Source organism: Pristis pectinata, chromosome 6, assembly GCF_009764475.1.
Source record: "Pristis pectinata isolate sPriPec2 chromosome 6, sPriPec2.1.pri, whole genome shotgun sequence".
NCBI lineage: Eukaryota > Metazoa > Chordata > Chondrichthyes > Rhinopristiformes > Pristidae > Pristis > Pristis pectinata.
Genome location: NC_067410.1, coordinates 52979713 through 52997978, shown reverse-complemented (window position 1 = coordinate 52997978; position 18266 = coordinate 52979713). Strand labels below are relative to the sequence as shown.

The following is an 18266-nucleotide window of genomic DNA, read 5'->3' as shown; positions in this document are numbered from 1 at the left end:
CTTGGTGTGTGGTCCTTGGAGGGTGTGGAGAGATGTGTATCTAGGTGTGTGGGTAGGTGTGTGTCTGGGTGTGTGATCCCTGGGGGTGTGGAGAGAGGTGTGTCTGGGTGTGTGGTCCCTGGGGGTGTGGGGAGGGGTGTATCTGGGTTTGTGGTCCCTGGGGGTGTGGGGAGGGGTGTGTCTGGGTGTGTGGTCCCTGGGGTGTGGTGAGGGGTGTATCTGGGTGTGTGGTCCCTGGGGAGTGGTGTCCCTGGGTGTGTGGGGAGGAATGTGTTTGGGTGTGTGGTCCTTGGTGGGTGTTGGGATGGGTGTCTCGGGGTGTGTGGTTCCTGGTTGTGTGGAGAGAGGTGTCTGGGTGTGTGGCCCCTGGGGATGTGGGGAGGGCTGTGTCAGGGTGTGTTGTCCCTTGGGTGTGGGAAGTGGTGTTTATGGGTGTGTGGTCCCTGGGGGTGTGGGGAGTGATCTGTGTGGGGTTGTGGGGAGGGGTGTGTCTGGGTGTATGGTCTTTGGAGGGTGTGGAGAGAGGTGTATTTGGGTGTGTGGTCCCTGGGGGTTTGGAGAGAGGTGTGTCTGGGTGTGTGGGGAGGGGTGTGTCTGGGTGTGTGGTCCCTGGGGGTGTGGAGGGAGATGTGTCTGGGAGTGTGTGGTCCCTGGGGGTGTGGGGAGGGATGTGTCTGGGAGTGTGGTCCCTGGGGGTGTGGGGAGGGATGTGTGTGGGTGTGTGGGGAGGGGTGTGTCTGGGTGTGTGGTCCCTTGGGGTGTGGGGAGGGGTGTGGTAGGAAGTGTGTGGAGGGGTGTGTCAGGGTGTGTAGTCCCTGGGGTGTGGTGAAGGGTGTGTCTGGGTGTGTCGGCCCTGGGGGTTTGGAGTGGGGTGTGTCTGGGAGTGTGGTCCTTGAAGGGTGTTGGGAGGGGCATGTCTTGGTGTGTGGGCGGGGGTGTGTCTGGGTGTTGTGTCCCGGGGGTGTGGAGAGAGGTGTGTTTGGGTGTGTGGTCCCTGGGGATGTGGGGAGGGATGTGTGTGCATGTGGGGAGGGATGTGTGTGGCTGTATGGGGAGGGGTGTGTCTGGGTGTGCGGTCCTTGGGGGTGTGGGGAGGGTGTGTCTGGGTGTGTGGTCCCTGGGGATGTGTGGAGGGTGTGTTGGGATGCGTGGGGAGGGGTGTGTCAGCGTGTGTGGTGTTTGGAGGATGTTGGGATGTGTGTGTCTTGGTGTGTGGGGAGGGGTGTGTCGGGTTGTGTGGTCCCTGTGTGTTTCAGGAGTGGTGTGTCTGGGTGTGTGGGGAGGGGTGTGTCTGGGTGTGTGGTCCCTGGGTGTGTGGAGAGAGGTGTGTCTGGGTGTGTGGTCCCTGGCGATGTGGGGAGGGGTGTGTCAGGGTGTGTGGTCCCTTCGGTGTGGGGAGTGGTGTTTATGGGTGTGTGGTCCCTGGGGGTGTTGGGAGGGGTGTGTCTGGGTGTGTGGTCCCTGGGGGTTTGGGGAGGGGTGTGTGTGGGTTTGTTGGGGGGGGGGGTCTCTGGGTGTGTGGTTCTTGGAGGGTGTGGAGAGAGGTGTGTTTGGATGTGTGGTCCATGGTGGTGTGGAGAGAGTTGTGTGTGGGGAGGCGTGTGTCTGGGTGTGTGGGGAGGGGTGTGTCTGGGTGTGTGGTCCCCGGGTGTGTGGGGAGGGATGTGTGTGGGTGTGGTGAGGGGTGTTTATGGGTGTGTGGTCCTTGGGGGTGTTGGGAGGGGTGCATCTGGGTGTGTGGTCCCTGGGGGTGTGGGGAGGGGTGTGTGTGGGTTTGTTGGGGGGGGGGGGTCTCTGGGTGTGTGGTTCTTGGAGGGTGTGGAGAGAGCTGTGACTGGGTGTGTTGGAGGCTTGTGTCTGGGTGTGTGGGGAGGGGTGTATCTGGGTGTGTAGTCCCTGGGTGTGTGGAGAGAGGTGTGTCTGGGTGTGTGGGGAGGCGTGTGTCTGGGTGTGTGGGGAGGGGTGTGTCTGGGTGTGTGGAGTTGTTTGGGCATGTGGTCCCTGGATGTGGGGAGAGAGGTGTGTCTGGGTGTGTGGTTCCTGGGGGTGTGGCTTAGGGATAGAGTATCTGAACTGAATGTTTTCCTTTGTTTGCAGCTGCATGAGGAACAGCTAGACTGTGGAGCTGCCCATCTGCAGCACCCTCTGGCCATCAGGGACCCACTGAAAGCTACCCCCATTCTGCAGGAGAAGGGTTTGACCTCAGTGGCAGTGTCAAGTTTGAATAACCACACGGTGGTGTTTCTGGGCACAGCGAATGGTCGTCTGCTGAAGGTAGGTCACTGTCACTCGTGCCCATGTCTGCCTGGCCTCTCTGGTGTCCCCAGCAGACAACACTGACTTCCATCTCTTCTGAGATCACACCTACTGTGTACTGGTGAACTAGGCCATCAGCACCCTCTTTCCCACTCTCATAGTAGACAGTCACTGTGACACCAGAACTGCCTCAGCCCTTCACGCTTCCTCAATGCCCTCAGATGCTGGTTTGGTTGCAGCAGTTGCTGAGCACAGAGACCAGCCCTCAACCCAGACCATTTTGCACTGTGTGCTTCAGTCTGTAGGTTAGTGAGCTCATGCCTTGCATCAATATGTGGGATAGCTGTGTCTGTAATGGCAGGGCTCCCCCTCAGAGTCAGGTGCTGGTTTTGGGTCTCAGTTCAGAGAGCTGATTTCAATTGCAAACATCAAGGCTTAGACTGTGGTGGGACACCTGTGGTGTGCAACATTGTTGGAAGTGCTGCCTTTTGGTTGAGATGTTAGATCAAGGCTAGCCTGCTCGCGTTAGGGGGCAAAACATCCCATGGACTTACTTTGGAGAGGAACATGGGAATTGCATGCTGTGCCTTGCCCAATAGTTAACCCTCAATCAAGTTTTAAAAGCAGATTCTCTGGCCATTATCCCATTGCAGTTTGTGGGATCTTGCTATGCACATGGCTGCCGTGTTCCCCATAACAGCAACCACTCTCCAGGAATACCTCACTCTCTGTGGAGCACCTGGGGACCTTCAGCTAAATGCAAGTTCCTGAAGTTTTCATCAGAATGCTTGCACCACTGGGCACTGGTGGGTACTCTGTGGCACAGCTAGACTTGGGCTCATACAGGACAAACCCGGCTTGGGTTTACACCGGCACGGCTAACAGAGGGCTCACACTGGCACAGCTAGGCTCGGGCACACACCAGCACTGCCGGGAGATGTGGCCAACATGTGGCCAAACAGGTCAGGGTAAGGTCAGTGCTCCAGAGCACCTCTTCATTGTGCATGTACATGGAAGACCCCATGCTGTGTGTCTGGTCTTATGCTGGGATAGGAAGCTGGGAGTGTGGGGGGTAGGTGAAGTACCAGCACCCATCTGATGTTTGGGCTCCACTCTTCCAGATGAACTTGCAGAATGATGGGCTTTTGAAGAAAGAAGTTGTTCCAGTGGCCCCAGGGGAGGCAGTCCATCACATCATGCACTTTGACCCTGAGGACCAGAACTATCTGTACGTGATGACCACTTACCAGGTGAGTGAACATTTAAAGCCTATCTCTGCCTGTGTCATAAACCGACTGCTATGTTTAATATATTGTAAGTTGTTGCTAAAAGAGGAAGGAGGCTTCACATACTTTACACCCTTAACTGCAAATGTTGTTTCCTGGCCATACCAGCATCATTGGCCAATACACAGGTTAGTATTTGCTAGCTGGCGATCACTGGCTGGGTCAGTGTGGCTGATCATTGTCCCAATGTCTCATTTGGAATACTGTGTGCAGTTTTGGGCCCCTTATCTTAGGAAGGATGTACTGATGTTGGAGGGGGTTCAGAAGAGATTTACGAGGATGATTCCTGGAATGAAAGGGTTTACGTACAATGAACGTTTGTCTGCACTTGGACTGTACTCACTGGAGTACAGAAGAATGAGAGGGGACCTCATAGAAACATTTAGAATGTTGAAAGGACTGGACAGAGTAGATGTAGCTAAGCTGTTTCCCTTGGTGGCTGAGTCCAGGACTAGAGGGCACAATCTTAGAATTAGAGGGTACCGTTTTAAAACAGAAATGAGGAGAAATTTCTTTAGCCAGAGGGTAGTGAATTTATGGAATTCTTTGCCACATACAGCTGTGGAGGCCCGATCATTGGGAGTGGTTAAGGAGAAGATTGATAGGTATCTAATTAGTCAAGGTATCAAGGGATATGGGGATAAGGCCAGAAATTGGGGCTAGATAGGAATAGTTTTAGTTTAGCTCATGGAGCAAACTCGATGGGCCAAATGGCCTACTTCTGCTCCCTTGTCTTGTGATCTTGTGATGCATTTGGAAACTTACGTAGTGAACAGCAAGCAGTCGTTTGCCAGCCTGTGAGCAATCAATAGGTGGTTGGTCTTTCCTAGTTTCTGGTCCCGAGAATGGGCTGTTCTTGCCTCACAGGCTTAATCTACCTGTGCATTTTAACTACACTTTAAACTTTAAACGGGAAATCGCAAAAACTTCAACAGTTGATAGATTTAAAGTTAGTGGAATCCGTCAGCCATACTATAACCAGCAACAATGACTACTTTGTGTCAGTATTTACTGAGGAGAAGGATTTGGAGGATAGTGAAGGCAGAGTGAGGCATGCTAATGTGCTGGGACACTTTGAGATTAAAGAGGAGGTAATGCTGTGTCTTCTGAAAAGCATTAAGGTGTATATGTCCCCAGGGGCTGATGGCATATATCACAAGTAAGCGAGGAGATTGCTGGGGCTTGGACAAAGATCTTTGTGTCTTCACAAGCAACAGGCAAGGTCCCACAGGACTGGAGAGTAGCAAATGTTGTTCCTTTGTTCAAGAAAGGAAATAGAATCATAGAGAGATACATCATGGAAACAGGCCCTTTGGCCCACCAAGTCCACATTGACCATCAACCACCCAGTTTCTCACAAATCCTATCCTAACTCATTGAATTCTCTCCATATTCTCAGTAATTCCTCCAGATTTTACCACTCACCTACATACTAGGGGCAATTTACCGTGGCCATTTAACCTACCAACCTGCATGTCTCTAGGATGTAGGGGGAAACTGGAGCACCCAGAGGAAATCCACATAATCACAGGGAGAACATCCAAACTCCACACAGACAGCACCCAATGTCAGCTTTGAACCTGGGTCTCTAGAGCTGTGAGGCAGCAGCTCTATAGCTGCGCCACTGTGCTGTCCTTGTTAGGTACATCAAATATATAAGTTGGAGGCCTTCCTCCTGAAATTATTCCTGAAGCGTTCCCTGTGGCCATTCTGAAGTAGGAATCACAATCTTCCCTCTGCCTTTGCTACCAGAAATAGGGATAATCCAGGTAATTATAGGCCAGTGAGCCACATGTCAGTGGTAGGGAAGCTACTGGAGAGGATACTCAGGGATAGGATTTATGCACATTTGGAAAGGCATGGCCTGCTTAGGGACAGTCAGCGTGGCTTTGTGCGGGGCAGGTCATGCCTTACAAACTTGATTGAGTTTTTTGAGGAGGTGACAAAGGTGCTTCATGAGGGTAAGGCAGTGGATATTATCTACATGGACTTTACTAAGGCGTTTGACAAGGTTTCTCATGGTAGTTTGATTCAGAAGATGAAGATGCATGGGATCCAGGTTTGGATTCGGAACTGGCTTGCCCATAGAAGAGACAGAGAGTAGTTGGTAGAAGGCTGTTATTGTGGCTGGAGGTCCGTGACCAGTGGTGTTCCGCAAGGATCGGTGCAGGGACCTCTGTTGTCTGTGATAAATATCAATGATTTGGATAAAAATGCAGATGGGTGGATTAGCAAGATTGGTGGAGTTGAGGACAGTGTAAAGGACTATTAAAGAATACAGTGGTATATGGATCAGTTGGGTAGAGAAGTGGCAGATGGAGCTTAATCCAGGCAAGTGTGAGGTGTTGCACTTTGGGAGGTCAAATGAAAGGAGGAAGTATAGGCCCCTTAATAGCACTGAGGTACAAAGGGATCTTGGGGTCCAGGTCCATAGTTCACTGAAAGTGGCTACGCAAGTGGATAAGGTGATAAAGAAGGTGTATGGAATGCTTGCCTTCATTGGTAGGGGCGTTGAGTATAAGAGTAGGGAAGTCATGCTGCAGCTATATATACGTAACTGTAGTCAGACTGCACTTGGAGTATTGTGTGCAGTTCTGGTTGCCCCATTGTAGGAATGATGTGGAGACTGTGGAGGGTGCAGAAGAGGTTTACCAGGATGCTGCCTGAATTAGAGAGTATGAGCTATAAGGAAAAGTTGGACAATCTTGGGTTGTTCTCCATAGAATATTGGAGACTGAGGGGAGATCTGATAGAGGTTTTTAAAATTATGAGAGGGTAGACAGTCAGAATCTTTTTCCCAGGGTAGAAATGTCAAACACCAGAAGACATGCTTTAGAGGTTAGAAGGGGGAGGTTTAAAGGCAACATGAGGGGCAAGTTTTTTTACGCAGAGGGTGGTGGGTACCTGGAATAGGTTACCAGGGGTAGTCGTGGAACCAGGCAGTTTGGTGGAGTTTAAGATAGACACATGAATGTGAAGGGAATGGAGGGATATGGATGATACACAGGAGGAGGACATTTAGAATAAATTGGCATCAAGATTGGCACAACGTCGTGGGCCAAATGACCTGTCCAGTGCTGTACTGTTTCATGTTCTAACTGCTGTATAGACGGCTACCTGCTATTCTCTCTCATCTGTCTGCTGTTTTGTGTATAAACCATCCAGACCCTTTTCAGACTCAGGCTGACACTCACTCCTAGTATCTGACTGAAAGGCATAGTCTGTTGTAATTCTTCATTCCATCATAATTTGCTCATATTGAGCATCATCCCCTCCCTGTCTATCCCCCAATGCCTCATCAATTCCCTCAATCACTTGTGTGCTGGGAATTGTTTTTGCTCATCATGGCTGATGTTGACAGAGGTACACAGTGTTCAGGACCAAGAGGATTTCCACAAACTCCAATTCTCACCTTGCCCAGAAATAGCTTGTAAGGGTTTTACTTATCTTGCGAGTTCTCCTGTTCGCTGAGTGATTGGTGATCTGGTTCCAATCTGGTTCTGGATGTCCCACTGAGTCCTCAGCTTTGCTTTCTTGCATTTTACAGGTCAGTCGGGTGAGAGTTGCCTCCTGTGACCAGTTCCAGTCCTGCCGGGAGTGTTTGGGAGCACATGATGCCCATTGTGGATGGTGCACCTTGGAGAGCCGGTATGGAAAATTTAGAAAAATGGCCATCCTACTCTTTAAATATATTCCAAACCTCAATGAGATTACAACTGCATCTATAAAAAAATCAAAACTACAGAATCAGAATTGGTTTATTATTGTCACTTGTACTGAGGTACAGTGAAAAACTTGTCTTGCGTACCGTTCATGCAGATGAATTCATTACACAGTGCATTGAGGTAGTACAAGGTAAAGCAATACAGAATGCAGAGTAAAATGTAACAGCTACAGGGAAAGTGCAGTGCAGGTAGACAATGAGGTGCAAGGTCATAACGAGGTGGATCGTGAGGTCAAGATTCCATGTTATCGTACTAGGGAACCATTCAATAGTCTTATAGCCGTGTGGTAGAAGCTGTCCTTGAGCTGGTGGTACATGCCTTCAGGTTTTTGTATCTTCTGCCCAATGGGAGAGGGGAGAAGAGAGAATGTCCAGGGTGGGTGGGGTCTTTGATTATGCTGGCTGCTTTACTGAGGCAGCGAGAAATGTAGACAGAGACCATGGAGGGGAGGCTGGTTTCCATGATGTGCTGAGCTGTGTCCACAGCTCTCTGCAGTTTTTTGGGGTCACAGGCAGAGCAGTTGCCATACCAAGCTGTGATGCATCCAGATAGGATGCTTTCTATGGTGCATCAATAAAAATTGGTGAGGGTTGATGGGGACATGCCAAATTTCTTTAGCCTCCTGAGGAAGTAAAGGCACCAATGAGCTTTCTTGGCCATGGCGTCTACATGATTGGACCAGGACAGGCTCGCAGGAACTCGAAGCTCTCAACCCTCTCGACTTTGATGTAGACTGGAGCATGTGCACCGCCCCCACTTCCTGAAGTCAATGACCAGCTCTTTTGTTTTGCTGAATTTGAGTGGAAAAAAGGTTGCTAGAAGTCTGAAAGAAAAACTGATAATGCCTGAGGTACTCAGCAAGTCAGGCAGTATCTGTGGGGAGAGTGAAACAGAGATACCATTTCAGGACAATGACCTTTGATCTAAACTAGGAAACCGGTTGCTGAAAAAGGGCAGTGGTGGAGGGAGCAAAGGGAATGTTTGTGACAGGACAGCTTAGCAAAATGATGATGGTAGCTCAGAGAAAGCAGTGAAGGTTTGTTAATCACAGCTGATCTATCTCAAGGAGGTGTAAACAGAGAGAGATGAACGGAGACAGAGGAAGAAAAATCTTTACTGGAACTGTAGGGTAGAATACTGAAATAAGGAAGAATGCTGGAAATGCCACTGCATGGCAGGGGTTAGAGACCTGGGCCATCCAACCCTGCCCCAGTTGCAGGGGTTAGAGACCTGGGCCATCCAACCCTGCCCCAGCTGCAGGGGTTAGAGACCTGGGCCATCCAACCCTGCCCCAGCTGCAGGGGTTAGAGACCTGGGCCATCCAACCCTGCCCCAGCTGCAGGGGTTAGAGACCTGGGCCATCCAACCCTGCCCCAGCAGCAGGGGTTAGAGACCTGGGCCATCCAACCCTGCCCCAGCTGCAGGGGTTAGAGACCTGGGCCATCCAACCCTGCCCCAGCTGCAGGGGTTAGAGACCTGGGCCATCCAACCCTGCCCCAGCTGCAGGGGTTAGAGACCTGGGCCATCCAACCCTGCCCCAGCTGCAGGGGTTAGAGACCTGGGCCATCCAACCCTGCCCCAGCTGCAGGGGTTAGAGACCTGGGCCATCCAACCCTGCCCCAGCAGCAGGGGTTAGAGACCTGGGCCATCCAACCCTGCCCCAGCTGCAGGGGTTAGAGACCTGGCCATCCAACCATGCTCCAAATGCAGAGAAGTACTGGAAGAAATCTTCATATATTTCTGTCCTGTATTAAGGATGTGAAATCAGACAGAAACTGATTAAGGAGGAACGAGGAGGAAGGAAATATTGTTCTAGGTCTTTGTAAAAATACAAAAAGGAATTGTTGCAAATTATGTGACCCTGAGTAAGTGCATCCACAGGACACATGAATACAATGCAGATGAAAGTTTCACATCACTATTTCCAGTTATTGCCAAATGCCTAACTTTGCCCGGTGCTATGATTAAGCAATGGCCTTCATTAAAGGAATGTCAATCATCACTAAAGCTCACAGGCCAAAATATTGCCAGAGAAAAACAGGGTGTCCAGTTCACAAAGGGCTATGAATATTGTGTGAATTTCTTATCATAGAGTTACGTGTCCAGTTTATTGATGAGCTGTGTGTGTCTTTCTAATGTGTTGTGGATACAATACCTCTTGCCAACCGTGTTATGTACCATGTGAATGTGCATTGATGTGATGGTGCTGGAGAGGGTGCGGAAGAGATTCACCAGGATGTTTCCTGGATTGGTGGACTTTAGTTATGGGGAGAGATTGGAAAGGCTGGGCTTGTGTTCCCTGGAGTGGAGGAGGCCAAAAGGTGACCTAATAGAGATATATAATATTATGAGGGGCATAGATAAGGTAGATAGTTTGAATCATTTTCCCATGGCAGAGGTGTCAAAAACAAGATAGCATAGGTTTAAGGTGAGAGGAAGTGGTTTTAAAGGGAATCCGAGAGGACAATTTTTTGCACAGGGTAGCTGATATCTGGAACGTGCTGCCAGAGGAGGTGCTGGAATTAGTTGCAGTCACCACGTTTAAGAGACATTTAGACAGACGAATAGCAAGGCATAGTAGGATACAGACCTAGTGTGGGAAATGGGATCAGTGCAGATGAGTAAACTAGTTGGCATGGATATGGTGGCCCAAAAAGCCTGTTCCTGAGCTGCATGACTCAATGAGTGACATACACTGTATATTCACTGTGCTGTATCTACAGGGAATGGCTACTCAGACTGACATATGTATAGAGTGATTGCCCAGTGTGTGTAACTCACACAGTGCTGTGTGTATAGTGAATGCTCAGAGTGTTTCACTCTCATTGTACTGTGTATACAGTGAATGCCTAGTGTGTGTCATAGAATTGTACAGCATTGGTACAGGCCATTTGGCCCAACTCGTCCACGCCAACCAGTGGGAACCCTTCTGTACGAACCATTGCTCAGAACTTGGTCCATAGCCTTCCATGTCTAAGTGATTCAAGTGCTCATATAGACACTTCTTAAATGCTGCCAGCTTCTACTCTCTCAGGCAGTGCATTCCAGGTACTCATCACTGTCTGAGTGAAGAAGGTCCCCTACAGGTTCCCTCTAAGCCTCATACCCCTTACCCTAACCCCTTGTCCTCTAGTTTTAACTACCTTTGGTGGGGGTAAGTTACCTGCAATCTACTTATCTTTACACCTCGTAATTTTATATACCACAATCATATCCCCCTTAACCTCCTCCACTCCAGGAAGAAAAGACCCAGCGGCTCCAATCTCTCCTCATGACTGAATGCTCCATCCCAGGCAACATCCTGGTGAATTTCCTCTGCATCCTCTCCAGTGCTGTTACATCCTTCCTGTCCCTTTGTGACCAGAACTGCACACAGTACTCGAGCTAAGGCGTGACCAATGCTTAATAAAAGTTGCAGCATAACCTCCTCATGTCTCTATTCAATGCCCCACCTAATGAAGTGCAGTATTCCCTATATCTTCCTAACCACGTCATTTGCCTGCAATGCCACCTTTAAGGATCTACAGAGATGTACACCAAGGTCGCTGTGTTCCTTAGTACTCCCTAGGACCCCACCATTCATGATGTATGTCCTAGCCTCATTAGTGCTCATAAAATGCATCACCTCACACTCGTCTGGATTAAACTCCATCTGCCATTTCTCAGCCCATTTCACCAACATATGGATATCTCTCTGCAGACTAAGACTGCCTTCAACAACTCCAGCAATCTTCATGACATCTGAGAACTTGCTGATCTTGTCTCCCACATCCACATCCAAGTTATTCACATATATAACAAGCAGCAAAGGTCCCAGCACCAAACCTTGTGGGACACCACTGGTCATGGACATCCAATCAGAAAAACAACCCTCCACCATCACCCTCTATTTCCTATTGCCAAGTCACTCCCACTGTCCTGTATATAGAGTGAATGCCCAGAGAGTATCATTTACACTCTGCTGTATATTGTGAGTGCCTAGTGGGTGTCAATCACATTGTGCTGTGTACAGAGTGAAAGCCTTGAATGTGCCACTTACATTATGTCCTGTATAGTGTGATTGCACACTCTGTGTTGTGTAGAAAGTGAATGCACAGAGTGTTACTCACATTTTGCTGTGTATAGTCATGGACCACATGGACCAGATGGCAGCATCAGGTGAAAGCAGAGTACTGCTTCATGATTAACTCTTCATTGAGCATAAACATGGTGGTTCTGTCTTAGTCTTGTTCTCCTGACCTGGAACCTCTGGCGGTCAATTGATGTCCACTCTACCTGCCGAGTTAGTTTGCCACCAACAAGGGTCACAACACCAACTCCAGCGGCACCCCACAAGTCACCGGCCTCCATTCCAAGAAACAACCTTCACCCGCCACCCTCTGCTTCCTACCTCCAAGGCAATTTTGAATCCACCTAACTAGCTCCCCTTGGATTCCATGGGACCTAACCTTCCAGACCAGCCTACCATGTGGGACCTTGTCAAAGGCCTTGCCAAAGTCCAAATAGATAACATCCACTGCCCTACCCTCATCTACTTTTTTTGGTTACCTCTTCAAAAATCTCTAAAAGGTTCGTCAAGCACAAGTTTCCATGCACAAAGTCATGTAGACTCCTACTTAGATTCTGTCCATCCAAATGCTGGTAGATCCTGTCCCTTAGAATTCCCTCCAGTAACTACTCCACTACTGACATCAGGCTGATCGGCCTGTAGTTCCCTGGCTTGTCCTTGCTACCCTTAAGCAACGGAACAACATTAGCCACCTTCCAGTCTTCGCCAGTGGCTGCCAATGAAGTAAATATCTTGCAAGGCCCTCTGCAATTGCTTTTTTGGCTTCCCACAAAGCTCCACTTGGTCAGACCCTGGGGATATATCCACCTTAGTGTGCTGTAAGGTTGCAAATACCTCCTCCCTAGTAATATGAATGTCCTCCAGAACATCACCACTTGTTTCCCTTATCTCTTGACCAACCATGATTTTCTCCTCCGTAAATATCAAGTAGAAGTATTTGTTAAAAATCCCACTCATGTCCTGTGGCTCAAGACGTAGGTGTCCCTGCTGATCTCTAAGAGGACCTATTCTCTCCCTGGCCACCCTTTTACTCTTTATATAGCTATAGATCCCCTTGGGATTTTCCTTAACCTTACCTGCCAGATCCATCTCATACCTGCTCTTTGCCCTCCTGATTTCCCTCTTAAGTATATTCTTAATCTTTTTATAGTCATCAAGGGATACACTCATTCCCAAACTCTTAAACCCAATGTATGCTTCCTTCTTTTTCTTGACCAGAGCCTCAACATCTTTCGTCAGCCAAGGTTCCCTAAACTTCACCCTAACAGGAACATGCTGCTCCTGGACTCTTGATATCACACTCTTAAAAGCCTTCCATTTTCCCTTCAAACAGGCTCGCCCAGTCAACCTCTGCTAGATCCTGCCTAATTCCCCCAAAATTATTCCTGTGCCAGTTCTGGACCCTAACCTGTGGACCTGTCCTATCCTTTTCAATCACTATCTTAAAACTGATAGAATTATGGTCACTAGAGCCAAAGTTCTCCCTGACTGCCATTTCGGTTACTTGCCCTGCCCTGTTCCCCAAGAGGAGGCCCAGTACTGCACCCTCCTGAGTAGGTCCCCTCTATATATTGACTCAGGAAACTCTCCTGGACACATTTCACAGATTCCACCCCATCCAGGGCTTTAACACTTTAGATGGCCCCGTCAATACCGGGAAAATTAAAATCTCCCACTGATACAACCCTATTATTCTTACAATCATGACCAATTTCTCTACACACCTGCTCCTCAAGTTCCCACTGACTACTGGGGTGTCTATAATACAGCCCACTAGAGTGAACTTCTTGTTTCTAAGTTCTACCTATATGGCCTCACTGGATAATTCCCCGAACAATGTCTTACAAGCAATGAGACTTGCCTCTTTTAAACTCTCCCACTCTCGTTCCAAGTCCCAGAGGTGATTTGGTGAATATGTCAAAGGACAAGTGTTCCACCTCCTGTAGTTACATGGGCAAGTGCACTAAGATGGAGTGGTAGTTGGGGATGGAAAAACAGGCCAGGGAGTTGAGGAGGCAATGATCCCTTCAATATGCTGAAAGGGGAGGGGAATATGTGTTCAGTGGTGGAATCTTGTTGGAGCTGAAAGGAAATTGTGAAAGGTGATCCATTGGATGCAAGGCAGCTGGGGTGGAAGGTATGGATCAGGGGCCCTCTGTTCTTGCTCTCTCCAGGAAGAGGAGGTTTAAGAGCAGAGGTGCGGGAAATAGACGAGACACTGTCGAGAGCTCTGTCCACAATGGTGGAGGGGATGCCACAGTTCAGGAAGAAGGAAGACATTTTAAAAGCTGCATAGTGTTTGAGTGGGTTGTGTCTGTCTTGGTTTGAGCTATGCATTGTGTTTGAGTGGATTGTATTTGTCTCGGTCTGTTGTGTGTGTAGTGTTCAAGCAGCCTGCGTATGTCTCAGTCTCTGCAGTGTTAGTCTTTGGCCTGTGTATGTCTCAATCTGCGCTGTGTGTAGTGTTTAAGCAGCCTGCACACATCTCAGTCTGTGCTGCATATAGTCTTTGAGCTGCCTGTGTATGACCCACTCTATGACCTTTTCCTTCCCAGTTGCTCTCTACAACAGGACTGTGCCAGTTCTGATATGCCCTATTTCTGGATCAACCTCAACTCTGGAATACCAAAGTGTCCAACCATGAACATAATCCCATCGAAAATCGACATCAGCCTTGCTGCCCAAAAGGTACCGTATCATCCACAGTGCCAGTTATTCTCCTGAATACAATTCCTCTCCTGATGGCAGTGGCTGAATGCCCAGTGGTTTCAGACTTCTCAGTACATTTAAGGGATAGATTTACATCAGACCCTGTGGACACCAACAAATGTCCAGAGGCAGTGAATGTGGTCAGTGGTAAAAAGGAACCAAATTAACACTGAAGGCCATTGGTACAGGGGCTGGGGTCATGAAGGGTAATGCTGACAGTGGGCAAAAGTGAATGTTAGCCACAGTAATGCTGGTGACTCCTGGGAATGGCTTGGATTAACCAAGGCTATCATTGACTGCAGCAGTAATCACACAGAGTGACAGTTGTGGATGGCAGCCCATGTCTGCCCTTGTACTAAGAGGCTGCTTTCACCTCTGGCCCATCAGTCTGTTACCTCTGTAAGCTGCGATGCTGTATTTGTATCTGAACTCGCACCATTGTGTTCATCCTGAGAGCAAGTGCTCCTGCTCCAGCAACACTCTGTCTTCAAACCCCAGCACAGTCTTGCACCCTCTCTGTTTCTGCGTCCTCTTCCAGACCTAGAACCCTGAAAGAAATGTAGATCTTTTATTTGTGGTCTCCCATAAAGCCTTGATTTCCTTTTTTCCATGATTGGTGAATATGTCTTCAGCTTGCTCGCCTAAGCTCTGGAATTCTCTCTGTAAATATTATCTTCTCTCCTTTGCCCTTTTGTAATACAGTCCTTGAAACCTTTAGCTCTTACCAAGCCCTCTTACCTCAGCCGCTGGTCCACGTGAGGTTGTGTGCTAAGTCTCCAGTGAAGTTCTCATTAAGTTCTCTATGTCAAAAAGTATGAAATTAATACAAATTGCTTCTGTGTGGTCCACTGTTACTGAAAGCAGTCTTCATTTTGCTGTAGGACATTGAAATCACCATCAATGGTCATGTCCCGCAGCTGATGGGCAGGGATGTTCGCTGTGTTTACGTGAACATGGAGAAGACCCCAGCCACCATAATTGAAAATAAGTCAAGCCCGTCCCAGTTGGTGCACTGCCCTTTCCTGCGGAAGAATAAGTACCCAGCATTCTTGTTGGATAAAGGTATGCAGACTCTATGTAGGAGCTTGACCCTTCTGGCTGCTGAATGGACATTGCAGAGCCGACGGTGACCAACAGAAATGCAGGACAGATGTGTTCTTTACACAGAGATGCCAGTTGGAAGCTGAGTTGTACTTTTTTAAAATTTATTCTGCTGCTCCTTCAATGATTCCCAGTTCCTTAGCCTGCCAGGAGGCTTCGTTCAGGCTCTCTGACTGCAGTCTCGTTCATCACCACAGCCAGTCGCTCAGCTTATACATTGTCCTTTCTCATTTTATATATGCCCACCACCCTACCAGCCCCCTGCCCCAGAAATCCTGACCCTAACCTATGGGTCAGAGAGAGGTTAGCCCCCTTAGCTGCTGAGCTCTGAGGAGGCTGGGCTTGGAGTTTGAACCTTGATCTGCCTGGACTGAGACTTTTGGGCAGTGTGTCTACATGACACATCCCACAACCTACCTCTGCAGTGTGATCCTTGCATGGACAAACTGTGTGTGAGGTTGCCCTGCTCGTGACTGAGGTGTTCAAGACTTCTGGTTTACACTGGGTTATTCACATTGAGGTCACAGATCAATCTGATTAACACTGGACTATTGACATTGAGATAACGTGGTGCCTTGTTTCACACCAGGTTATTCACATTGTGATTATATACTGCTCTGGTTCACACAGGACTTTTGATTTAGATCATATACCACTCAAGTCATAGAGTCATAGACACTACAATTGCATTTGCCTCCACACAGTCTTCCATTTGTGAACTAACCATGTTTTATAAAACTTCATCATGATTTCCTCACTCTTGTACTCAGTTCTTACATTAAAGTTGAGGGAGTGTTTTAAAAAAACAACAGAATCCTGAGGTCAGAATCCCAAATGTTCTTCGTCCTGTCCTGCCCCTTCAAATGAATTGTGCACATACGTATACCCAGAAATCTGTGTTCTGTGACCCTTTTAGAATCGTACCATCTAGTTTATATCATCTCTTCTCATTCTCCCCAACCAAAATGGCACACTGCCTTGATTAATACTGTTTATTTAATATTTAGATTATGCCATTGTAACAGTTGCAGTCGAGGTGGGGAATCGATCGATCGTGACTGGGAATTTAACCTTCTATGAATGTGAGAGAACGGGAAAAGTTCATGCAAACACAGCGTAAGTTACCCATTGTTATCATTCCTGCTTCAACTCACATTCTGTATCTATATCGATTCTCAGGGTGAAGTAAAATCTGAACACTGACCTGGGGAGAGTGATAATCCTCCATCATTCAGCCCGGGGAAAGGGGGATTCCCTGGGAGGTGGACCCTAGGGAGAACAGGGTACAGCTCAGGAACAGGCCCTTCAGCCCACCATGTCTGCACCAACCATGATGCCAAATTAAAATAATTCCATCTGCCTGCACATGGTCTATATCCCTCCATTCCCTGCATGTTCATGTGCCTGTCTCAATGTCCCTTGCATGGTAGTGTAGCGGTTAGCATAACACTATTACAGTGCCAGCGACCCGGGTTCAATTCTGGCCGCCGCCTGTAAGGAGTTTGTACGTTCTCCCCGTGACGCATGGGTTTCCTCCAGGTGCTCCAGTTTCCTCCCACATTCCAAAGATGTATGGGGTTAGGAAGTTGTGGGATGCTATGTTGGTGCCAGAAGCGTGGCGATACTTGCGGGCTGCCCCAGAACATTCTACGCAAAAGATGCATTTCACTGTGTGTTTTGATGTACATGTGACTAATAAAGATATCTTAACAATAGATAAGATATCTTATCTTATCTGTTGTATCTGCTTTCATTACTTCCCCTGGCAGCAAGTTCCACCCTCTGTGTGTAAAAAAAATCTTGCCTTGTAAATCTCCTTAAACTTTCCTCCCTCTCACCCTAAACTATGCCCTCTAGTATTTCACATTTCCACCCTGGGAAAAAGACTCTTACTATCTACCTTCTCCATACCTCTCATAATTTTATAAACCTCTATCAGGTCTCCCTCTGGCGCTCCAGAGAAAATAACCCATGATTGTCCAATCTCTCCTCATAGACAATACACTCTAGTTCAAACAACATCCTGGTGAAACTCTTCTGCACCCTCTCCAAAGCCTCCACATCCTTCCTGTAATGTGGGGATCAGAATTGCACACAGTACTCCAAACGTGGCCATACCATAGTCTTACACAGCTGTAACATGACTTCCCAAACTTTATACTTACTGGCCCAACCGATCTGGACAAGCAAGCCCTACACTTTTTTTGCCACCCTACTTACATGTGTTGCCGCTTTCAGGGAGCTCTGGACTTGCACCCCAGGATCCCTCTGTACATAAGTGCTCCTAAATATCCTGCCGTTTATTGTATACTTGCCTCTTGTATTTGACATCCCAAAGTGCAACACCTCACACTCATCTGGATTTAACTTCATCTGCCATTTCTCTAATTTCCAACTGAACTATATCCTGCTGAGTCCTTTGGCGACCTTCCTCACTATCCACAACTCTGCCAATTTTCATGTCACCTACAAATTTACTTATCAACCCAACTACATTTAAAATTTTTTTTTAAATTTAAATTTTATTTACAGCATGGTAACAGGCCCTTCTGGCCCATCGAGTCCGCGCCGCTCATTTTAAACCCCCATATTAACCTACCTGTACGTCTTTAGAATGTGGGAGGAAACTGGAGCACCCGGAGGAAACCCACGCAGACACGGGAGAACGTACAAACTCCTTACAGACAGCGACAGGAATCGAACCCCGATCGCTGGCGCTGTAATAGCATCGAGCTAACCGCTACGCTACCGTGCCGCCCAATTTTCATCCAGATCATTTATAAAAATCACAAACAACAGAGGTCCCAGCACTGTCATATTGATGACTGCAGTAGTCCTAAGGGCTTGAATGGGTCAGAGTTTGCCAAATGTGTCCAGGAAAGTTTTCTCAAACAGTATGTAGATGGCCTACTAGAGAGGGGGCAACACTGGACCTCCTGTTGGGAAATGAGGCTGGGCAAGTGACTGAAGTACCAGTAGGGGAGCACTTTGGGATCAATGACCATTATTCTATTTGTTTTAAAATAGTTATGGAAAAAGTTGTGGACTGGTCTGCAAATGAAATCTTAAAATGGAGTAAGGCAAATTTTTGAAGGCAATAGACAGGAGCTTGGAAAGGTT

The 18266-nt window shown here is 48.1% G+C and overlaps 1 protein-coding gene across 2 annotated transcripts in view; it reads left to right on the top strand.

Annotated features, from left to right (window-relative positions):
• The window catches only part of plxnd1 (plexin D1), a 121629-nt gene that overhangs the window by 16933 nt on the left and 86430 nt on the right, over positions 1–18266 (top strand). For both annotated transcript variants that reach the window (XM_052018330.1, XM_052018329.1), the window contains exons 2-7: positions 2098–2274; positions 3378–3506; positions 7090–7190; positions 13892–14024; positions 14927–15107; positions 16154–16262. In XM_052018330.1, coding sequence (XP_051874290.1) covers positions 2098–2274; positions 3378–3506; positions 7090–7190; positions 13892–14024; positions 14927–15107; positions 16154–16262 — 830 coding nt within the window. The remainder of the gene's footprint in view (positions 1–2097; positions 2275–3377; positions 3507–7089; positions 7191–13891; positions 14025–14926; positions 15108–16153; positions 16263–18266) is intronic.